The sequence below is a fragment of the Chinchilla lanigera genome, unplaced genomic scaffold (genome assembly GCF_000276665.1).
Source record: "Chinchilla lanigera isolate Chin_1 unplaced genomic scaffold, ChiLan1.0 scaffold00030, whole genome shotgun sequence".
Taxonomy (NCBI): Eukaryota; Metazoa; Chordata; class Mammalia; order Rodentia; family Chinchillidae; genus Chinchilla; species Chinchilla lanigera.
In genome coordinates, this window is record NW_004955431.1 from 2,091,121 (window position 1) to 2,113,398 (window position 22,278).

Below are 22,278 nucleotides of genomic sequence, written 5' to 3' on the forward strand. Positions count from 1 at the left end.
CCAGGTCTCAGACGCTGGCATTGTTGTCAGCTGATGGCAGACAGTCTGATCCAGCATCCCCGTGTAGTTCAGGGCATGTGCACGGCCCAGACTCGGGTTGCACTGGTGTGACAATCCAGGTCCAGTGGACCTATGTCCCCAGGCAGTTCAGGGTACAGGGAAAACCCAGACACGAACTGCAGGGTCAACAGTTTGTGAACCACCTGATTCTGTGTCTCCAGTCCATTCAGGACACATACAGGAACTAGATGCGGGCCAAATGGACAGCAATCACAAGACTGCCTATGCCCGCGACCCCCGCATGGGGTTGCGGGCATAGGTAAAGCACGGATTCAAACTGCTGGACCAGCAGCTCTTAGAGCGCTCGCTCACTTGGCGCAGGGCACACGCAGGGAGAGCCCACATGCGAACAGTGAGAGCAGTCCCTGGGCCTTCTGAGTGAGGACCTCCTGTCTGCCATGGGTGCACGGAGGGCAGAGACTCAGACTTTAATGGTGGCAGGGTCCTGGGTTGCCTACTCTGCTCCCAGGAAGTAGATGGGAAATACCTGGCTCTTGCCATGACTTACAGCTGGGAACCATGGTGGTGGGAGTGGGTCGCAACCCGCCTGGTTCTACTTCTTAGTCAGTTCAGGACGTGCACAGGAGCCAGACTCGGGCCAGTCAGAGCAGTTGCAGACTGCAATTATCAGATTTTTAATAGGTCAAAACTGCGTAGTTGTCTTGGTTAATTTGCATTAGTTATGAGAAATGGACCATAAAGACGTAGAATAGAGGGGAATTGATGTATGATAATTTTAGCACTTTGTATTAATAGAAAATAGAGATAATTCACTAACTGTAGTTCTTCAGGATAGCAGTTGGGAAGAAAAGAGAAGTCGGATTTATCCCTTATACCAAAATTAACTCTAGGTATAGAAGTAATTTTAATTAAAATTACTGCATTAAAAACAGTGACTCTGAAAGTTCTGGGGGAAAAAAGGAGTGCATTTTAAAAAAATAACAGTATGACTAGGGTGTAGCACTGTGGTTAACACTTGCCTAGCATGTGCAGGGTACTGGGTTTGATCCCCTGCACCCAGAAAAACAAATAATAACAATAAAGTAAAAGTTAAAAATAACAGAGTAGAAAAGTCTTTTAAGAATCACTTGAAGTATGAAGTTTTAAAGAAAAAGATACAACTTTTACTAGTTTTCTGTAGCACTACCATAAAGCAGAAAGAAAATATCAGTTGATGATATCACCTTTTATATAGCATTTAAATGGCACATTTCTTTGTAGAGAGAAACAAGTTAGAGCAAGCTAATAAAAATTAACAATCCTTCCCAAAAATGGGGAAAGGATCTGAACAAGCATATCATTTTTGTTCTTAGAAGTAGTTCTGTTTTCAGTATCCAAATTTAATATTTCTTTTTAAAGTTTTTATCTTCAAAATAAAAATGACAGTATTAGTTTAGAATTTATTGTATTTTACAGATGACAGATGTTTTTAAGATCTAGTTCTGTGAACATTATTACAAATGCATTTAAAATCAGAAATGTTTTGACTTTAGGCATTCATATAGATATTTTGCTCTTAACCCAATTAGAGTTCAAAGAAAGAGACTGATTTATTAATAAATACAGATTCTCTAAAGTGTAGAAGAATTACTAGTAAAGTTCCAGCCCACCTGTCATCCATTCCCAGTACAAAATTTCCATGGTCATTTCCTTTATTAGTTTTGCTAGTATGATTGTTTTAATTAACTGATTGAAATTCTTGGAACATGTGTTGATTCCCCATCAATAGCAGATGTTGCCATCACTGCCTCAGAAGGACAGAAACAAAGGACCGGAAAGACTTCCCCTACAAAAGGCTGTGTTTTAAGACCTGGCCTTTTGTTGTAGTTTTAGTTAAACAGAGGTGGATACTTTTGACCAGTTCAAAAAAAGTTGCTGGATCGTTGTCTTTGTCATTATAGGAAAATGGGGGAAGAACTTAAAAATTTTTTTCCTGCTAGACTGAGAGTGTAACCCATTGGACAGTGCCTTGGGTTTGATTCCCAGTGCTGAAATACCTTTTCTGTTTATTACTAATTCATCTCTCAGTCCAGTGATACTTCTTTACTCAGTAGTATTGATTAAATGTCAACTGCATACCAAATGCTGTCCTAGTAGTGGGAAAACAATGAATAAAACAAAATCACTGACTTTATATTTTATGTGGAGGAGACAATTAGTCAGTACATAAGCAGTTTTAAACTTGGTTGTGTGATGTTAATTCTGTGAAGAAAAACACAGTTAGGAGGAAAAAGAAGAGTGGGCTGTTCTGTCCTGTGTTGGAAGAAGGTCTTACATTTCAACAGAGACTTGAAAGAAATGAAGGAATGAGTCATATGGATCTCTCAGGAAAATTAACTTGAACTGATCAACATTTTTAAAAGGCCTTTCCCAATCGGTATTTCTATTCTCATCTCCCATAAATTCCCTTGCTAGGTTCATTTCTCCAAGATTGCAATGGAAATTGGAAATAATAAATAGCGTTTCCACTTGATAAAACTGTTTATCTATTCTTGATACCTGTTTTGCATGACACCTCATAAACTACAAAAGTTTTTTTTTGTTTTTTTGGTTTTTTTGCTTTGTTTTTGGCTGCTTGACAGTGTCCTCAAACTACTTTAGAGTATAGCTGACTTGCATTAAAAGGAGCCCAGGTCAGTGGAATCTTTTCAAGTCAGATTCTACCCGACTTCGTTTTCCCTGTTCAGTGGTTATGTTCATGCATTTACTCTGGTGCTCTGGCTAGCACTCCATTACTTTAAAGGACTAAACTTTATTCTGAGTTTACTTTTCCTGATTTCAGGGATCTGTTACATCTTTCTTCTGTTCTACCTATGCTGGATGAACATCCAGTCTCCTCAGTGTACTTATATGCTATTTGCGTTTTCTCCATGATGACGTGATACCCTACTCCTGGACCTACTTAAGGTTCTGTGTCTGTCTTTTAGAGAGACAGTCATTGGCCTTACTCCCCTGCTCTGACACATAACTATCATTGAACACTACTGCCTAGAACCCTGACTTCACCTTTCACTAAGTCACTGCGCAGTTTTGTAGGAGAATGTGACATAAACCCATTGTTTCTTTGTTACTTAATTTTCTCCAGAAATAAAATTTAAATTTATAATGTAGGAAAGATAAACCATTAATGCTCTTAAAAAGCATTAATAAGAGAAGTTAAATAAAATGAGAAGGAAAAAAGATAACCCTACCCTAGTACTCTAACTAACCAGCTGTTTATAATTTTCCACGTGTAATTTTAGTCTGTGCTGTTCTGCTTGCATAGTTGAAATCAGAATGATATCTTTAAGATTTGAAAAGGACACTGCTTTTTCTCTAATGTGTTCTTAGATAAAGACACATTCTTCTGTATCTTTTAAACTGTTTCTTACCATAAATTTCTCAGTGATTTTTAACCACTTACCTATTTTAAACATTAGGAGAAATGAAATAGTTAATTTCTGACATGAACATACATGTAAATGAAAACCTGAGTACTCTTATGACATTTTTTGAGTATAATTAGTTAGAAATCCATTCACTTTCTGTAGACTTTACTCTTTTTGAAAAAATGCTATGTGTTTTTCTATTTAAGAAAGTATACATACTTAGGTAAATTTAGAAAACAGGAAAACATACTTTCATGTTTTAAAACATTTAAGATCGTTTAGATTTGCTAACTATAAATTTTAAAACAGGTTTTGGTCAAAAACAGTAAAAGTTTTAGGTAAGATGCATAGTAGTTGAGGGAGAGAGTTGGGAATCTGTTTCCTTGCTTTCTAGTGTATGTAGAGAGGGCTTTTGCAGGGATTCCCTCAGAACCTACTGGAGATGAACCTCGCAAAAAATTTTTGTTGAGAAGATTTCTACCAGTAAATAAGCCTTAAATAAGTAGAATAGATTGTATTTAAATTAAATTATTTTAAACTACTAGTGTGAAACACTTTAAATCCTTAACAACAGCTTAATTCTACTTGATAACCTCTTTCACTGTTTTGTTCTACTATTAACCAAAATACATTTTCCCCTGAAGAATGATATCTTTGGAAATTATTTATGAGGACTAGGAAAATGTGTAGTTTGGCTCATTCACATTTATTCCCTTCATCATCTTTGAGACCCTTTCTTGAGAAGGGGTCATGTCTTAAGACTTTAGTCTTTATTGCATCAATATTTATTTAAAGGTTACAAGAAAATATAATCTTAAAGATCTTGATAATGAGGAGTGATCTCTCAATAATGACTTTGCATTTCATCATATTATAAATTGAAACCTTGAAATTTTAAAATCCTACTTCAGTGAATCAGTTTTGGGATTCAGTCTTAATAATAAAAGAGAACAATTTTTTTTAACATAGTATTTTACTGTTATTCTGCGAGGAATGGATCTGCTTCAGGTGCTTTTCCCAACAATCTCAAGACTCCTCAGAGTCCCTTTTCCAGCAGGAAGCCCAGAGGCAGGTGAAGGCAGCAACCCAGCCACAACAAAGAGCCTGGCCAGGTGTGTGTTTGACCCCACAGGCCTACAGCTCCTCTTCCTAGACCAGAGATGTTAGGGCAGTAGAGGACAGGCAGTTGGGAGATCCACCGCACCTCACACCAGTAGGGGATGCTCAACCACCTGACCCGGGCAGAAGGTGGAGGTTCACGTATCTGCCACCATGCTGTAATGGTGATCCTTTCTCCATTGGCTTGCTTTTGTACCTTTATTGAATAGGGCAAAAAAGAAGAGATGAGATGAGATACAGGATTTAAGCCAACCACATTAATAATTGTATTAAATGAGAATATTTTAAGTAGCCCAATTAAATGCTACATGATCAGAGTATATAAAAAGTGAGACCCAAATCTATGCTATCTACAAGAAGACAGCTTTAAATAAAAACACAAATATGTTAAAATTAAAAGGATAAATCAAAATATTAGAAACCTAGAAATAATTAAGGATAACTAATGGTAATTCTAAGATTTGCAGAGAGATAGGAGATTAGGTGGTGGATCACACAGTTAACCAAGGAAAATATTGAAGGAATCATAAATGATTAGTGATAAAGGTAATGAGTTTATGTCAATGTTTGAACATGTTATATTTGAGATGTTTGTGATACATCTACCTGGAGGAGATCTTTATATCCAATTGGAAGTATGGATCAAACTTTAAAAAGAAGTTTTAGTCAGAAATGTAGATTTTACAGTAATACAAATATAGTTAGAGTCATGATTGTGGCTCAACCAGCATATATAGGCAAAAGGAATATCAGTATTGAAGGACCAGTGAAATAAAATGGAAAAGAACTATCAGAAAGGTCAAGGCTATTTTTTTTTTTCTATTTTCTATTTTAGTTTTCTTTCACAAGACAAAACAGTCTTAGAACAATCGTAGAATTTGGCTTAGGATAGTAAAAAAAAAACATTTCCTGTATTGTAGGTCAGATAATCCTTAAAGTACCTAGAAAACAATAGCAATTCCTGCCTTCCACTTCCACTATTGTTAATTTTCCTACTAGCACTGGAGACCTTATGCTTACTTAGATAATGTCTTACAGGAGCACTACTACTTCGTAACCTTGATGTCTTTTACTTTCTGGAGTATTTCATGCTTGCTTCAGAAATGTACGCTGATTATGAAAGATCATTTAGAATACTCATATGGCTTCTACTTTTTCTATCAGCATTATTTGTTTAGTGAGATTTATGCTAATTTTACTGACAGAGTCTGATTTCCTTCACAGGATTAAGTAGCAAAACAGAGTGAAATGTTGTACAAAGAACAATTTTGCTCATGGTTAATTTGAGGAAATAAGTAATGACATGAGACAGCTTGCCTGAATCTAGGAGAAAACTGCCACCTGAATCCTGGTGGCAGCTTGAAACAGTATTACAGGCAGAAATATATATATATGGAAACAGTATTACAGGCAGAAATATATATATGGAAACAGTATTACAGGCAGAAATATATATATTTCACTTTCAAAAGTTAAATCTTCCATTAAAGCTTTTTTCCATAGTTTTTTTTTTTTTTTTTAAACATCAGCTCCTGTATGAGTTATCTGTTGAAGTGTTAGCTACTACCAACTTAAAACAACAAATGTTTCTTACACAACCTTGAAGGTCAGGAATCTGGGAGCGGCTTAGTAATGTGGTTTTGGCTCGGGTTTTCTCATGAGAGAGCCTTCATTTGTCAGCCAGCTCTTCAGTGGTTTTAAGACCTTCCTAGGGTTGGAGAATCAGCTTGCAGGTTCACTCCCATGCTTGCTGGCAGCTCTCTGTTCTTCAGTGGCCAGTGGACACAGGCTTCAGTTCATTGCTACCTGGGCCCCCGGAGATTTCTCCGGGGGAGAAATGGCAGCTGCTTCTTCCCAGAGAAAGAGATTCTAAAGAGAAGGAGTGCCCAAGATGGTAACTGCAAGTGTTTAATATGCTTATCTCTGAAGAGACCTGCTGTCACTTTTGCCATATACCTCAGCCGCATAGACTAAGTACAGGAGCAGTCTATATAAGGCCATAAATAACCAGTGTCAGTATTGGAATGAACCTGGAGGCAGGCTGCTACAATTGTCATTCATTGTCAGTTAGAAAGCACATTATATCCTCATTTTTCTTGTTTGTGTTTTCCTGTTTAGTTTAACCCATAATACGGCTATGCTGTATGTTAACATCCTAGAAATAATTCCTGAGTACAAACATTCCTTGTTTAATGACCTACCTTTTTAGCAGGTGTTCAGACTTACAACCCACTCCTCAGACTTACAACGTCCCTTGTTTGGGTACAATTCTGTACATTGTGTTTATAGATCCTTACTGTCTTTTTTCGTACCATACACCTTGTTTACACAGTACTGTCATTTTTGCTGATTATGCTATACAGTACAATGATCTGTTATATATTACAGTATTGCATGTCAGAGTTACGCAGATAAAAGCAAAGTCATGGAGTTTCGACAGTTTCTTCGTTCTGAATATTGTAATGTACATACTGTAATATACAATTCCTCACTTAACAGGCTAATTATAGACCAGGCATGGTGGCACACGCCTGTAGTCCCAGCACTTGGGAGGCTGAGGCAGGAGGATTGCCTTGAGTGTGAGGCCAGCCTGGGCTACATAGTGAGTTTAAGGCCAACCTGAACTACATAATACACTGTCTCAAAAAAAAAAGAAAAAACAACAGCAAAAAAAACCCCACCTAATCATAGGAATGAAACTTGGTCATTAAACAGAGAATGTCTGTATTCATTATGTGTTAGGGAATTGAGATTCATAATAGAAACTGTTCTTTTTACACCTGACAGAACTCAAATTTGCCTGAATTATTGTTAGTAAATAGAATTTGGGAAAAGTTTGAAAGGAAGCTTTTGAAACCTAAGAAAACAGGATATAGAGCTGTTACAATATTGCTATTTAAGGATAGTGAATCACTTTTCAGAAATTTGTATCAGAATTGGAAAAATACAGTTAATAGTTCTCGAGGGGGTGAGGGAGGGATGTGAGAGAGGTAGAGAGGTAGAGAGATAGGGTAGGAGGGAGACAGAAGATAGAGCTGCTCAGGAACTTTTTTTAAATGCAGGTGTTCTCGCTTCCTGAGTAGATTAAAATCTTTGGGGTAGGGAGTTTAAAGGGAATCCTGGCTTGTGTGTTTAGAAAGTTTCCTGAGGGACTCTGCCCTGCAAATAAGTTGCAGGCATGTCAGAAAGTAGGAGTTTACATTATAAAACAGTTGAAAACTAAAGCCAGATGTCCTGGAAAGTATTAACTATTTTTCTTTGAGTCTTGGGATGGAAGTGGCTAGGATTTGGGAGACAACTTTAGCTCCTATTAGGAAAAGAGCAGGGAAGCTGGATATGACATATGTGTCCTTCTTTTATGAGTAGCTTTGCCTAGGTTGGACCGAGTTGATTTTAGTACATGTACGTCCTATCAATTGCACGTTTTTGTGAGGACTCAGGGTCTCCTAAAATGTCATTAAGAGAAATATGAGAGTAGGCCACTGCTGGTGAACATATGTGGGTTTATGCCCGCACTACTTTAGCTAAATAAGGGTATTCGGGCCATTAATGGCTAGAAGATGTGAAACACTTAGTATAATACTACGATGCATTGGCTGGAATGAATGTGTGGGGTGTTGTTAGCATTAATTTACTCAAGTGAAAGGCATTACTTAGATTGCCCTTCAGAGTGCTTCTAGAAAGTGCCCCTAGTTATGGGAAAGAATGCTTTGGCGATAAAAACTACATTATAGTGGTTGTAGAGTCTCCTTCCAAATCATGTTTTCACCCTTGTGATTACTCCATAGGAGGTAACCCATGCCTAACGCCGTGGTTAGGTGTTAGGCATGGTGTTAGGAACTGGAGAATTCTTTCTGTGGTTAGACATTATTACAAATGGTAGCTTATTTTTTATTGGCCAACTGGGGCTGAAAAAAAGTTGACAACCATAGAACTTTTACAGTGACGCATACAATGATGACTGTATGATTTTCACGTCTCCATTTAAAATATATCAAGTATCTACTTGATATCTAGAGAGAGAAAAATAAGTGGTAAAGACAGTTTTTTTCCTGAAAGTTGAGAGAGAACATTTTTAACACATACCTGTATATATCCAAGTGACTCAAATAAAATAATCATGTCAAATTGCTGAAAGGTCAGAAAAGACTTAAACATTCAGCAATCAGTAAAAAGTAGCTAGAATCTCTGAATAACTGAGCAGGGTTTGTAAACTTACTTGCATGGTGGCTTCGCTGGGACAATTCCTTTCAAACCCCATCATTTGGTATTTTTAGGTCTTTTCTCTGATATTATCCATATTACTGAGCTCTGACTCTTCTGATTTCCTGCCTGGAGGATCTGATCGTGGCTGGAAATACTGGATGTGGAGAAAAGCAGCAGTCTAGGATATACAGTCACCATTCCATGAACGTGTCCTTAATCCTGTCATTGTCAGTGTGGGTGCACCTCCCCAGAATGCATCAGGAATGCTGTTCCTAGTTCCTAGTGGTACTGAATTTCCTAGTCCAGAAAATGCTGTTGTAGACTTTTTTTTTTTTTTTTTTGGTACCGGAAATCGAACTCAGGACTTTATGCTTGCCAGGCGGGTGCTTGTGCCACTGAGCTATATCCCCGGCAGTTGTACACTTTTTGAAGAGTAAACGTATGTATTTTTCCCAGCAGTGAAGAGAGGAAAAAAGGGCAATCTCTAGACTTCATGCTTTTTCTTGAGTAGACTTCCAACCACCCCTTCTGTTGTTAATCCCCCCCTCACTCCCAGGTATCCATTATTATCGCCTCACTTTTGAAGGGTCAAGAGTTCATTTAGTTTGCCTGTTGCCTTTCTCTGCTGCTGGTTTTCCCATCCAGCTTTGTTCATCACTGAACAACTTACCACTTTTCAATCTACTTTACAGCTTTAAAATTTTTTTATCTGATCATTTTGTCTCGATCCCTTTTTTCATTAGGTTTAAATCCGTTAAAATGAGTTCATTGACTCCCCATTTAGTGGGGTAGAGAGAGCAGGAGTTAGTGTACGCGTTCAATTTGCCATCTTAACTGTATTGTTTACCTTTTAAAGATCTCGTTTAACATGTGGTTTTGTCATATAGAAGTTTTCAGTTTGCATGCTTGCACATCTGTTTGTCTTTTTCAACATGAATTTGGGTTTTCATCAAAACTACAAAGGTAGACATTAAAATGATCTTCTCCTGTATTTAATTCTAATACTTTTATAGTTTTTTTTAACACAAGAAATTGTTTTTTTGTATTTCATGAAAGTGTAATGATCTTGTTTTTTAAAAATTGCTAGCTGGTTTTCCAGCACTTCATTGAATATACTGTTATTCATATATTTTAAAAATGTACTTATATTCTACACTGTTTTCTATTTTTTTACTTAGTGATGCTCTACTTCTACTTTTTATATAAATCCATTTGGTTTTTCTGTCTTTCTCAGTGTACCCATGAGAAATTCTCTCCCTTTTTATGGAATCCATCCTATACCCTATAGGGAATCACCTCTAGAAAATTATGTTTTTGAATCAGTATTTCTAACAGTTTTTACTTAGTCTTATTTTTATAAATGATATTTTCAAAATTACACTTTTAAACTTTTGGGCTACATAGAAATATAAATAGTTTTGTATTGACATCATAAGAGCAGTCCTTTCTCATGTTTCTTATCCTAATAATTTCTCTATAGATTCTTTTGAGTTTCTTATACTGTCAAATCATCTGTGGCTGATGATGTTTTTGTTGTTTCTCTCATCCCGTGTTTTGACCTTTTATTTCCTTTCCTTGTTTAATTGAACTGAATGAGACTTCAAGTACAGTACTGAATAGACATGGGCATAACTCTTGTGTGTGTGCTTTCTAAGGGAATGCCTTTAATGTTTTAATCATTATATGTGACCTTTGCTGTGGGTATTTTGCTTGTAGATGCCAGTTACTAAACTAGAAAATGTCCTTCTGTTCCTGGTCTACTGAGGGTTTTTTTTTTTTTTTTGAGACAGGGTCTCACTACATAGGTCAGGCTGGTCCTGAACTATGTAGTCTAGGCTAGCCTTTAACTCAAGGCAATCCTCCTGCCTCAGCTTCCCAGGTGCTGGGGTTGACCACACCTGACCATACTGAGGATTTTTTATAGTACAATAAAAATGAGGTTTTAAATAAGAGCTTTTTCTGCTTCGATCTTGATAAGCTTTTTCACCTTAGATTTATTATTGATGTGAATTGCAGTACAGGTTTTCTAATGCTGACCAAATCTTATGAATATAAGTTCAACTTAGTAGTTATGAATTTTCTTTTTTTAACACTACTAATTCAGACTGCTAATACTTCTTGATTAGGACTTTTTGTATCACTGTTCATGAGTAAAAATGGGTTGGAATCTACATTTTTGTGATGTCTTTGACAATTTTAATATCAGTGATATACTAACTTCATAAAATGTGATAAAAAGTTCTTCTAATTACTCTATTCTAGAAAGTTTTAAGTAAAACTGAGATTATTTGTCCACTGAATTTTTGGTAGAATCCCTGGCAAAATCAAAAAGGTTTTTGTTTTCTGAGTGCAGAGATTATAAATTACTGATTCAGATTCTTCAATAGTTGTAAGACTATTAAGGCTATACTATTTTTTTTTGAGTGTTGATAGTTTATATTTTTATAGTATTTTCCCACATGGCGTGTTTTCCAAATTATTGATAAGAAATTACTTGTAACAGTCTGCTATTATCTGTCTAATCTTTGCAGTTGTGCCCTACTTTTCATTGTTTATTTTAGGTTTTTATTTTAAAGAGAAAACAACAACAACCAAGACAACAAAACAACAACAACAAAAAAACCAGTAAAAACAATAGAGAATTTCAAAACCACTTTTCATTCTTAATACTGTTTATCTGTCTTTTCTCTTGATCAGTTGGACTGGAGTTTTGTGTATTTTTATTCTTTATTTCAAAGAACTAGTTATCTTTGTGAATAAAACAATGTAGTATTAACAGTTAATTTTCCTTGTCATTGAGATACAATATCAACCACAGTTTAAGAGATTTACTGTATTTTAGGTCACATTTTAGAAATTGCGACCCTTGCATGGTTGGTGCTGAGGCCACATGGCATGGCAGAGGAGAGCTGCCCAGGCTCTCCTGTAGTAGACAGGAAGCAGAGAGTGAAGGGAGGAGTGAGGGTAGCAGACAGACCCTTCCAGGGCCACCTCCTGTGGCCCACCTCTTCCAACCAGCCTCGCCTTTCAATAGCAAGTCAGCTCTAAGCCCTGTTACCCAGTCACCTTCTGAAAGGCCCACCTGTGAAAGCATAAGGCTCTTGGGGTCATCTAGATATAAACTGTATATAAACTATATTTTACTGTGTTTTAGTTTTATTAAGTTCTCATATGTTTTATTATTTAGAGTCATTGGGTCTTCTCTCTGTCTGTTCTTTAACTTCCACCTTCTTTTTGAAAACAGGTTGAGCATCCCCAACCTGAAACTGAAATCTGAATGTTTTAAAATTTAATTTGGGGGCAGGTTGGGTGCTGAGGATTAAGCTCAGGGCTTTGCACATGCTAAGCAGCACTCTGCCACTGCACTGCTTATCTTTAGCCAAAAATCTGAAACTTTTTGAATTCAAACATGATACTACCTATGTGATAGGTAACAGTCCAAATACAGCTAAAAGTATTGTGAAAATTACCTTCAGACTATGTGTGTAAGGTGTATATAAATCATAAATGCATTTTGTGTTTAAACTTCGGTCCAATTCCTAGCAAATATTTTTAAAAATTCAAAATACTTTCGGTCCCAAATATTCAGACAAAGTATACTCAATCTGGAAACAAAAAAGGATATTCAACCTGTGTAAGCATTTAAGTTTGTATATTTTCCTACCCTTTTGTGTTTATTACAAAATTGTCAACTGGAAGTGGAGAAAAGGGTCTGATTCTGACTTTGTCAATTGTGCCTAGATTTCATGGTGTTCACCATGTCAACCTATATGATTTCGATATGCATATGAGAAAAGTATCCTAATATTGTTTTAATATCATCTTCTTTCATATAGGATTCCCCTTTATTTGATCTTATTAAACAGTCAAAGGATCGAGAAGGACCAGCTGACCACCTTGAATCTGCCTGTCCTCTCAACCTTCCTCTCCAAAATAATCACACTGCAGCTGATATGTAAGTAGGATATAATATTATCTTACCTAGTCAAACTAAAAGCTGATTTTGAGCATAAGGGTCATGCAAGGCACCATGTAGAAATTGTAGAGGACTGAATTTTTGCATAAGACATTGTTCCTCCGTTTTAAGAATCTGGGTCCTTCCTGTTCATAGAGTTTTACATTCTGGAGGAGGAACCAGTAAGATGTATGACCTAAATAAAGTCATGTAAAGGAATACAAAGTGCTACTGAATCACATGGAATTGGTACGAGGAGGGGAGGTTTTCATAGCAAAATAAGATTTCAACATGAAAATTGAAGAGAGGAGACAGAATAGTGCTTCAAGAGCCAGAAATGTTATGTACCCATAACAGCTAAGAAGGTCAGGCGCATTGTCCACAGTGTACATCAGTTCATCTGGAGGGAACATAAGATAAATCTAGGGAGAAGTGTAGACTGTGGATCAACACAGTTAGTACATGATAATGACAGTGGGAGAGAAAACGTAGCTAACATTTTTGAGGTCTCACTGTGTTCTGGGCAGTTACTTCCATATCTTAGATTCATGTTTTTCATTTAACCTTCATACCACCTCTATAAGGCAGTAGTTACCTCTTTAGGTATCTGTAGAATGAGAATTACAGAAATAAAGTAACTTGCCTAGGGTCAACAGAAATCTAACCAAGCAGTCTGCCCCCAAAGTCCATGTTGTTAATCACCCTGGCTATGCTACCTTTTGTAGAAATGTGCTTATTGTTATGTTTCTATTTAGTTCTATGTAGGAATTGGCATTACAGTATTCTGTGAGTAGTACAGAGACCATTTTCCAGAGATGTCATGCAGTGCTAACTTGTATTCCCAGTATTTCTACATTCATGTAGAATCTCTGTTCATTTGTTTGGTAGGTAACACCTTTATATAAATAAGTCAAGCCTTATTTTTTTCTTTAATTTAATGTATAGTTAATCCATTAAGTGCCAGGAAGACCGAAATAAAATGGTCTGGGTCCTTCTGCTCATAGAGTTTTACATTCTGGAGGAGGAACCAGTAAACAAGTAAACTAATATATAAGTTGATTTTAGATTATAATAAGTTTTATAAATTAAATGAACAGAGTGATATGAAAGTCAGAAGCTGAGAGGATGATAAAATATTTAACAACACTGTCTTTTTTCTGATGAAGTAATATTTTGACCTAAAGGACAAGTGGATGCTAGCCAGGCAAAACTCATGTTTTAGAACAACAGAAGTTGGCTTGTTTGAGGACTACAAAGGGTATCATGAGCAAGAGGATAGTGGTACAAGATGAGGTCTGGAGACACATCCTGGGGCTAGATTTTATAGTTTCCTATTGGACGTAGTAAAGAATTTGGATTTTATAAGGGGAGTGGGCAACCATTTAAGCAAGGATGCAGTTTGCTATAATTTCTATTTTTCATTGACCTCTCTCTAATATTGTTTGAAGGTCCAGATGGATTTTGGGGAGAGAAAAGATCAGCACAAGAAAATAAGTGGGTAGATGCCTTGGTCTAAGACACAACATTAAAGATACAGTGAAAGATTAGAGATAGATTTAATTTAATAGGTTTTACATCAGATTTGAGGAACTGGGAAAATGTAGAAATTAAGATGTAATTCTTGAGGTTTTTATTTTTTTTAACTTTAAAATACTATATATAATATGAAGCCATTCTTTGAGATGGGGGAAATTTGGGGAGAACCACGTGTAATCCCAGCACTGCGAGAAGCTGAGGCAAAAGGATCACAAGTTTGAGCCCAGACTGGGCAACTTAGCAACTTATCTCAAAATTTAAAAAACTGAAAAGTGGCTGGGGATATAGTTCAGCCCCAGGGCTCAATTCAAATACAAAAAAAAAAAAAAAAAATCCACCCAAAATTCAACAACTTGAATTTTTTGACTTTAAAATACTAGATGTAATGTTGATCCATTTTTGAGATAGGAAGAAATACAACATTCTGCTTTGGCCATATTAAGTTTGAGATTAAAGTAGTGAAAGCCATTAGTTAATTGGACATTTGCATCTAGAATTCAAAGGAGATTAACCCTTGCTCAAGTCAAATCATTGTATAATTATCAGTTAGGGAAGTCCAAAGGGGATAGGAGACCAAATAGAGTACTGGTACTTATAAAAATCTTTGTGTGGGTAAGTCCTTTTTCCTAGTGCACAAGTTAGTAAACTATATATAATAGAAATGTTCATGGTAAGGTACAAATCCAACTTACTCAGAGTTATTTCTCAGCTATTAAAACTAAATCAGAAAATAGATGTGGATTATTTTGTTAAACAGAGGGTAACACAGAGCAATAGAATTGCTATAAATTGAGAGATAATATTTGATAATATCCCTGCCTTGATTTATACCTGGCATATTTAGTACACAAGTGTAATCTGTCTTGATGATATTAATTGAAGTATTAAGTCATAAAATTCCGTACTTTGTAATTTAGAAGTGTGTGTATAATTTAAGTCTTATACATATGAACCATAGCTGTCAATTACAAAATCAGCAGGAGGATGATCAGAAACATATTACAACACTATTTGGTGTTAATAACTTGTTTTTTTAAACCAGTCATTTCTGGTCTCAACCCCATTATAATTATTAAAACAGAAAATTATTCATGTACAGCTATTTTTCCCAGTAAATCAGTTAATTCATTGGAAAAGCCACTTATTAAAATACAATTAGATATGATGATGAGAAGCATAATTTTCCTATTAAGTTATCTTTCCCAGTTCACACTTAAAATAACCTGCTCAGAGAATTTGGTATAGGATACCAGATTAAATAGGTAATATGTGTCTGGGTGTATGTGTACAATGTGTGTGTGTGAGTGTGTGTGTGTGTGTGTGTGTGTGTGTGTGTGTGTGTGAGAGAGAGAGAGAGAGAGAGAGAGAGAGAGAGAGAGAGAGACTTCTAGCAAACTTCAGATGAAAACTTTCCCTTTGAATACATATAGGTATCTTTCTCCTATAAGATCGCCAAAGAAAAAAGGTTCAACTGCACGTGGAAATTCTACTGCAAATATAGAGACACAAGCAACCTCAGCCTTCCAGACTCAGAAGCCATTGAAATCTACCTCCCTTTCCCTCTTTTACAAAAAAGGTCAGTAGATTACTTTCAAGAACATGGATTCTAAAACCAGGCTGACTAGGTTTAAATCGTGGCTCTTTTACTTAGAAAGTGTGACCTTAAGCAAGTCACTTAATACCTCTATGTCTTAATTTCCTCATCTGTAAAATGGAAAGGATAATGACAGTAAACTGTCCTATAATCATAGTTAAAATATAAATCAACACATTCACAACTGACCCTTAATTTATGTGTTTCATTGCTAGGCAGCTTGAACCACCTATGGTACATGCATGACTGTACCACTTGTACCAGCAGTGATACAAGCCACCCAATGGAGCAATCGTACATGTACCACCAGTGGTTCAAGCTGGCAGGAGCATCTTGTTTTTGTTTCGTTTCGTTTTTTGTTTTTTTTTTGGTCTTCTTCCGGTACTGGGAATCGAACTCATGACCTCATACTTGCGAGGCAGGTGGTGTGCCGCTGAGCTAAATCCCCAGCCCCGTATCTTAATACATATAAAATGCTTCCAATAGTGCCTGTTCACCTATAAGGAAAACAGTGGAAGAGGTGAGGGTATTATTAAAATGTTACTGAACAGCATTATGGTTAGAACAGTTTAATGATTTGAGAAATATCCATTTGTAATTGAAAATTAAAAGTAGACATATTCATCCCCCTTATCTCCACAGTGTACCGGTTAGCATATCTCCGACTAAACACTCTGTGTGCACGCCTTCTGTCTGACCATCCAGAACTGGAACACATCATCTGGACCCTTTTCCAGCATACACTGCAGAACGAGTATGAGCTGATGAGGGACAGGCATTTGGACCAAGTAAGAAATTCAAATGCTTCATATTTTTTCTCCCTTCTAATTTATTTATTATGCATTGGTTTCTTAAGAAAAGGTTGGATTCAAATAAGAAGCTAGATTAGCCTAGTATACTTTGTATATATTCACTTATTGGCTACCATTTGTATTTTTGCTATACCTTTTAAAATTAAAGCTTTAGAGTTTAAGAGTATATTTCAGTAACTACTTATTTAATGACATAGTATTCTTATTTATAAAAAATCACTGAAGAACTTGTTTGACATAAGCTTTTTTGTGTTGTAATAAGCTAGATTTCATTTTAGTGTAGAAAACATAGGAGATTTAAGAATCGGTCAAAAACAGTGCCTGTTCTATGAATGAGTGAATGAATGAATAAATGAATGAATGGATGGATGGATGGATGAAGTTAGTTTATAAACAGAGTGATTTATCTTCCTTTTCTCTTAAAATGGGTCAAAAGGACTACTTGGGGGGGGGATAACAGTTTATTAATATAATTTTGTGAACTGTAGAAGTTACTTATTTCAAGTGTGCAATTCAGAGGTTTTCTGTGTATTCATAGAGGTGTGCAGCCATGACCACAATCAGTTTTAGAGCATTTTCATCACACCAAAAAGAAACTCCATAACCTTTAGGAGTAAACTCTCTGCTTCACCCCTTCAGCCTTAGGCAACATTGATCTATATTATATTAGCCTTTTACCTAATCTTTTCCTCTTACATGCAGGTTTAAATCCATTTTAAGCTATCCTTTTTATAGGTAATGTGAGGTGTAGGTTCAACTTCATTTTTTTGTTGTTGTTGTGGATAGTTATTCAGTGCACTTTTTGACTGTGTATAGCTTGTTTTTGTTTGGTGTTTTCTGTAGTGCTGGGGATTGAACCCAGGGCCTTGTACATGCTAGGCAAGCACTCGACTGAGCAATACTTCAGCACCTCCTCCATAGCACTATTTCTTCAAAAAGTCTTTTCTTTTCCCACTGAAAGTTTTTGAAAAATTAATTGATTATATATGTAAAATGTTTATTTCTTGACTCATAATTCTGTTCTGTTGATCTGTATAGCTGTTCTTTTGCCAGGACAATGCTGCCTTGGTTACTCTAGTTTTGTAGTGGTCTTTTCAAATAAGGCGGTATCACCGCACTTCATTCTTTTTCAAGATTGACTTAACTATCACGAAACTTGCACTTCCGATGAATCTTAGGATTGACTCTAGCTTCTGCAAAGAAGACTGAAGGAAATTACATTGAATCAAAGCTTAATTTCAGGAACATTATCATTTTAACAACTTTTTTAAGTCTTCTAATTTATGAACGTTAGATATCTTTCCATTCATTTAGACCTTTTTAATTTTTTTTTCAACAGTTTCACTTGTTTTATTAAATTTATTCCAAAATATTTTATTCTTCTAATAACATTATAAATGGAATTATTTTCTTAATTTCAATTTTGGATTATACATTGCAAATAAACAGAAATGTAATTGAGTTTTACATAGTGTTATTAGCTAGAACCTTGATGAATTTATTAGTTCTGATAGTTTTTTGGTGGATTCCTGTAAGATTTTCTATACATAAGATCATGTCATCTGGGCATAGAGGCAGTTTTACTTTTTTCTTTTCAATCTGAACACATTTTATTTAGTTTTCTTGCTGAATTTCCCTGCCTAGAACCTACAGTGTTCACTGAAAGTGGCTTGCAAAAGGATCTCATTTTCTTGATTTTGACATTGGAGAAAAGAATTCAGTTTTTTTCACCATCAAATATGTTGCTTACTGTATGTTTTTTGCATATACCCTTTTTAGTTTGAAGATGTTTCCTTCTTTTCCTACTAGCTTTTATCCTGAGTGGGTGTTGGATTTTTGTCACATGCTTTTTCTGTATCTATTGAGATGATCAGGTGAAATTTTCCTCTTATTATATTGACATGGTATATTACATTGATTTTCAGATGTGAAACTCATCTTGCAATTCTGGAGTGAATCTCATTTGGTCACAGAATATAATCCTTTTTAAGATGTTCCCAGGTTCAACTTGGCTACTCTTTGTTGAGGATGTTTGCATACATAAGAAATATTAGTAGTTTTTTTTATGACATTTTTATCTGGTTTTTGCTGTCAGAGAAACACTAGCCTCAACTGGGAACTTTTCTAATTCCAGAAGAGTTTGTGAAGAATGCATACGGAGTTTTCTTTCTGTATTTGGTAAATCCATCTGGGCGTGGGCTTTTTGATTACTAATTCAAGATCAGATTTTCTGCTGCTTCTTCTTTTTCTTTTCTCTTTTTGAGACAGGGTCTCGCTATGCAGTTCAGGCTGCCTTGAGCTCACTTTGTAGTGCAGGCTATTCTCGAACTCCCAACAATCCTCCTGCCTCAGCCTCCCAAGTGCTGGGATTACAGGCGCGTACCACCACGCCTGGCTTCTGTTTCTTCTTGAATCAGTTTTGGTAGTATTTTTTATTCTCGAAGTGTGTCTATTGCATCATAGTTACCTATTTTATTGGTATAGAGTTGTTCATAATATTCCAATATAACCTTTTTATTTCTATAAAATTGATAGTAATATTCACAATAAGACATATGCTGGGCAGAAGATGGATTATTTCATAAAGATGTAGCCTACAAATACCCATATTTTACAAGAGCCTACTTGGATTGTAAAAATTCCAGTATTCTGAATTTTTAAAAGAAAGCACATGGGTGTGGTGGTGCACGCCTGTAATCCCAGCACTTGGGAGGCTGAGGCAGGAGGATCACCATGAGTTCCAAGCCAGCCTGGACTACACAGATGAGTTCAAGGACAGCCTGGTCAATTTAGGGAGACCCTGGCTCAAAGTAAATAAATAAGTAAATAAATAAATAAATAAGCACTTAACTGCCTACTTGTAAGTGCCTTTTTAGAATAATAAAATATTTTTAAAATCAAAATTTATACAAGTAGACACTGATTATTCTTATAGTTCTTCTGCTTTCAATAATATAGCAAGACAGACACTAGTGGTATGGATCTCTAAGATTAGATATCTGGAATCAAGATTTCTTGCGTGATGCTCAAGACACTCTACTTTAAAGCTTTAATGATCTAAGTATTAAAGTAGAGAAAAAGTAAGGTGGATACTGGACAGCATTCCAAGTACAAGGAATACTAGATTTGGGATTGGAAGGATGCTGAGCAAGGGATTGATACTCTTCTGGGCAATAGTAGGCGTAACCAAGAATGTTGCAGAAGTGATGAGTACTTAAGTTAGACAAAAAGTTTATACAGATTAAGGAAGTCTGTTGTTTTTAAATCACAAGGAGTCACCTTTACATCTTACTTTTGCATTTAAAATACTTCTTATTGAAGTGTAATATCCTATACAGAAAAACCCACATATTGTAAGGATATATCATAATGAAAATTCAGCAAGTGAATTCATCTATATTACCAGCATCTGGATCAAGAATTTCAACAACACTGAAGCTTCTCTTTTACTCCCTTTCAGTCACTTCCTTCTCCTTACCAACACTAAGTCTCTTCAGTGTTGTTGTATATGCTAGTTTGAAACTTTTTCACACTTGAGGCTTTTGAAGTGCTAATTATACAACTAACTGACTCCAGTTTCAACATTTCCCCTCTGGGAAACGTTAAAAGAATGTGGGCCAAATTTGGTTCATTTCCAAACCAGACAACCAGTTCTGAGTAACTGAGTTGGGTGTTTGCATTGTGTTCTTTGTGTTTTGTTGGGTTAAACACTTCTCATAGACTTTCAGTCTAAGCTTTTGATGGGGAGAAAAAAAAACCCTATAGAAATGAAATTTCCATCTTCCATCTGAGGCTAAAGAAAACATGAGAGAATTATTTTAAAATTCTATTTTTATATTACCTTTATTTACTAGATTATGATGTGTTCCATGTATGGCATATGCAAAGTGAAGAATATAGACCTTAAATTCAAAATCATTGTAACTGCATACAAGGATCTTCCTCATGCTGTTCAGGAGGTAGGTAATCTTCCATGGTAAGATTTATTTGGATAAATCCATATCTATGATATAGATAATTTCAGTCATTAAATTATATATTCTGATCTTACTATATAAATTTGCAAATTAAAATTTTTCTTTAATATTATTGGTTAATTACTTGTAACTAAAATGGAATTGGAAAGGTAATAAGTAAGACAAATTATGAAACGACTCAAATTCATAGTTATACTATATCCAATGAGTAGGCTATTTTAATAAACTTGACATAATTAGGACATTAAATGTTCTTTTAAGTTATTTTTATTACTCCATAGGGAAAGCCAGTGTAAATGTAGCCTTGTAAGAAATAACATCAGTGTAAACACATTTTGTTTCCAGTTTAATCTTCCTGGTAGAGAAGCAGTAGTAGTACAATACACTTGTGAAACACACCTTATACTCTACTGTGGCAAATGAGTTGTGGGTTATTTTCCAGTTTATATCTGCCATTTTCAAAAGTAATACAAACCAGGGCATGTTAGTTTATATATTTGGAGTTATTTTGTAAACCTAGTCATTTTAATTCTGTATTTCAGAGGCATCCTATAAAATCTTCTTTTACCCTGGCGTTGTGATGCTCTCCTATAATCCCAGCATGCCAGGAGACTGAATCAGGAGGATCACAGGCATGAGCCCAGCTTGGGCAACAGAGTAAATTAGTGAGACCCTGCAAAATAAATATCAAAAATAAAAAAGGCTTAGGATGTAGCTCACTGCAGAGGCCCTCGGTTCAATCCCGATATCACAAATAAATACATAAATAAACAAATAAAATACAATCCTTGTACTTTTATATAACTAAAACTTTAGTAGAATCTAGCTGTTAAAAAAAGAGACCCTCTACTGAATGCTGCTTGCAGTGGAGTAGTATATATTTCCTGAACCCTTTACAGGAGAGGGGTGCAGGAAAATAAACCCTAAACATTAATGGATAATATTGTTGGTTTTTGTTCAGCTCTGGTCCTTTGGTTCCCAAAATGCCTTTATTCTGGCAGCCTGTCCACTTGTGTCTCTGGGGAGGCCCGGCTGTGTTATCTGCTGCAGCTTGGCTACTTCCCTGGGTCATTTGTGACCTTTCACTTCTGATAGAGCACCTAGAATCCGAGCCTAGGAAGGCTTTTTCAGATTATTTTTTCTTGTATAATTTGTGTTTCTTACTAGTTAAAAAGTATTACAAACTATTAGAAAAGAAAATCTAAAGTGAAATTCTTAAATTTATTTAATAAGTACTTTTCTTATTCTTCCTCAGACATTCAAAAGAGTTTTGATAAGAGAAGAGGAGTATGATTCCATTATAGTATTCTACAACTCAGTTTTCATGCAGAGACTGAAAACAAACATTTTGCAGTATGCTTCCACGAGGGTATGTGGAAAGTATCATCTAGGGGAAAGCTAATTATAAAGAAATAAATCTCACTGCAACATTAACTAAAATTAAATTTACTTTCTTGGTTTTGCTGTAGCCTCCTACCTTGTCACCAATACCTCACATTCCTCGAAGCCCTTACAAGTTTTCTAGTTCACCCTTACGGATTCCTGGGGGAAACATCTATATATCACCCTTGAAGAGTCCATACAAAATTTCAGAAGGTCTACCAACGCCAACAAAAATGACTCCGAGATCAAGGTTGGTGTTTTCTCTTAA

General features: G+C 35.8%; 1 protein-coding gene across 1 annotated transcript in view; it reads left to right on the top strand.

Moving 5' to 3' along the window:
• Positions 1-22,278, top strand: part of Rb1 (retinoblastoma 1) — a 163,812-nt gene that overhangs the window by 130,356 nt on the left and 11,178 nt on the right. Inside the window, exons 18-23 of the mRNA XM_005387557.2 lie at positions 12,590-12,708; positions 15,675-15,820; positions 16,481-16,626; positions 20,505-20,609; positions 21,883-21,996; positions 22,097-22,260. Coding sequence (XP_005387614.2) covers positions 12,590-12,708; positions 15,675-15,820; positions 16,481-16,626; positions 20,505-20,609; positions 21,883-21,996; positions 22,097-22,260 — 794 coding nt within the window. The remainder of the gene's footprint in view (positions 1-12,589; positions 12,709-15,674; positions 15,821-16,480; positions 16,627-20,504; positions 20,610-21,882; positions 21,997-22,096; positions 22,261-22,278) is intronic.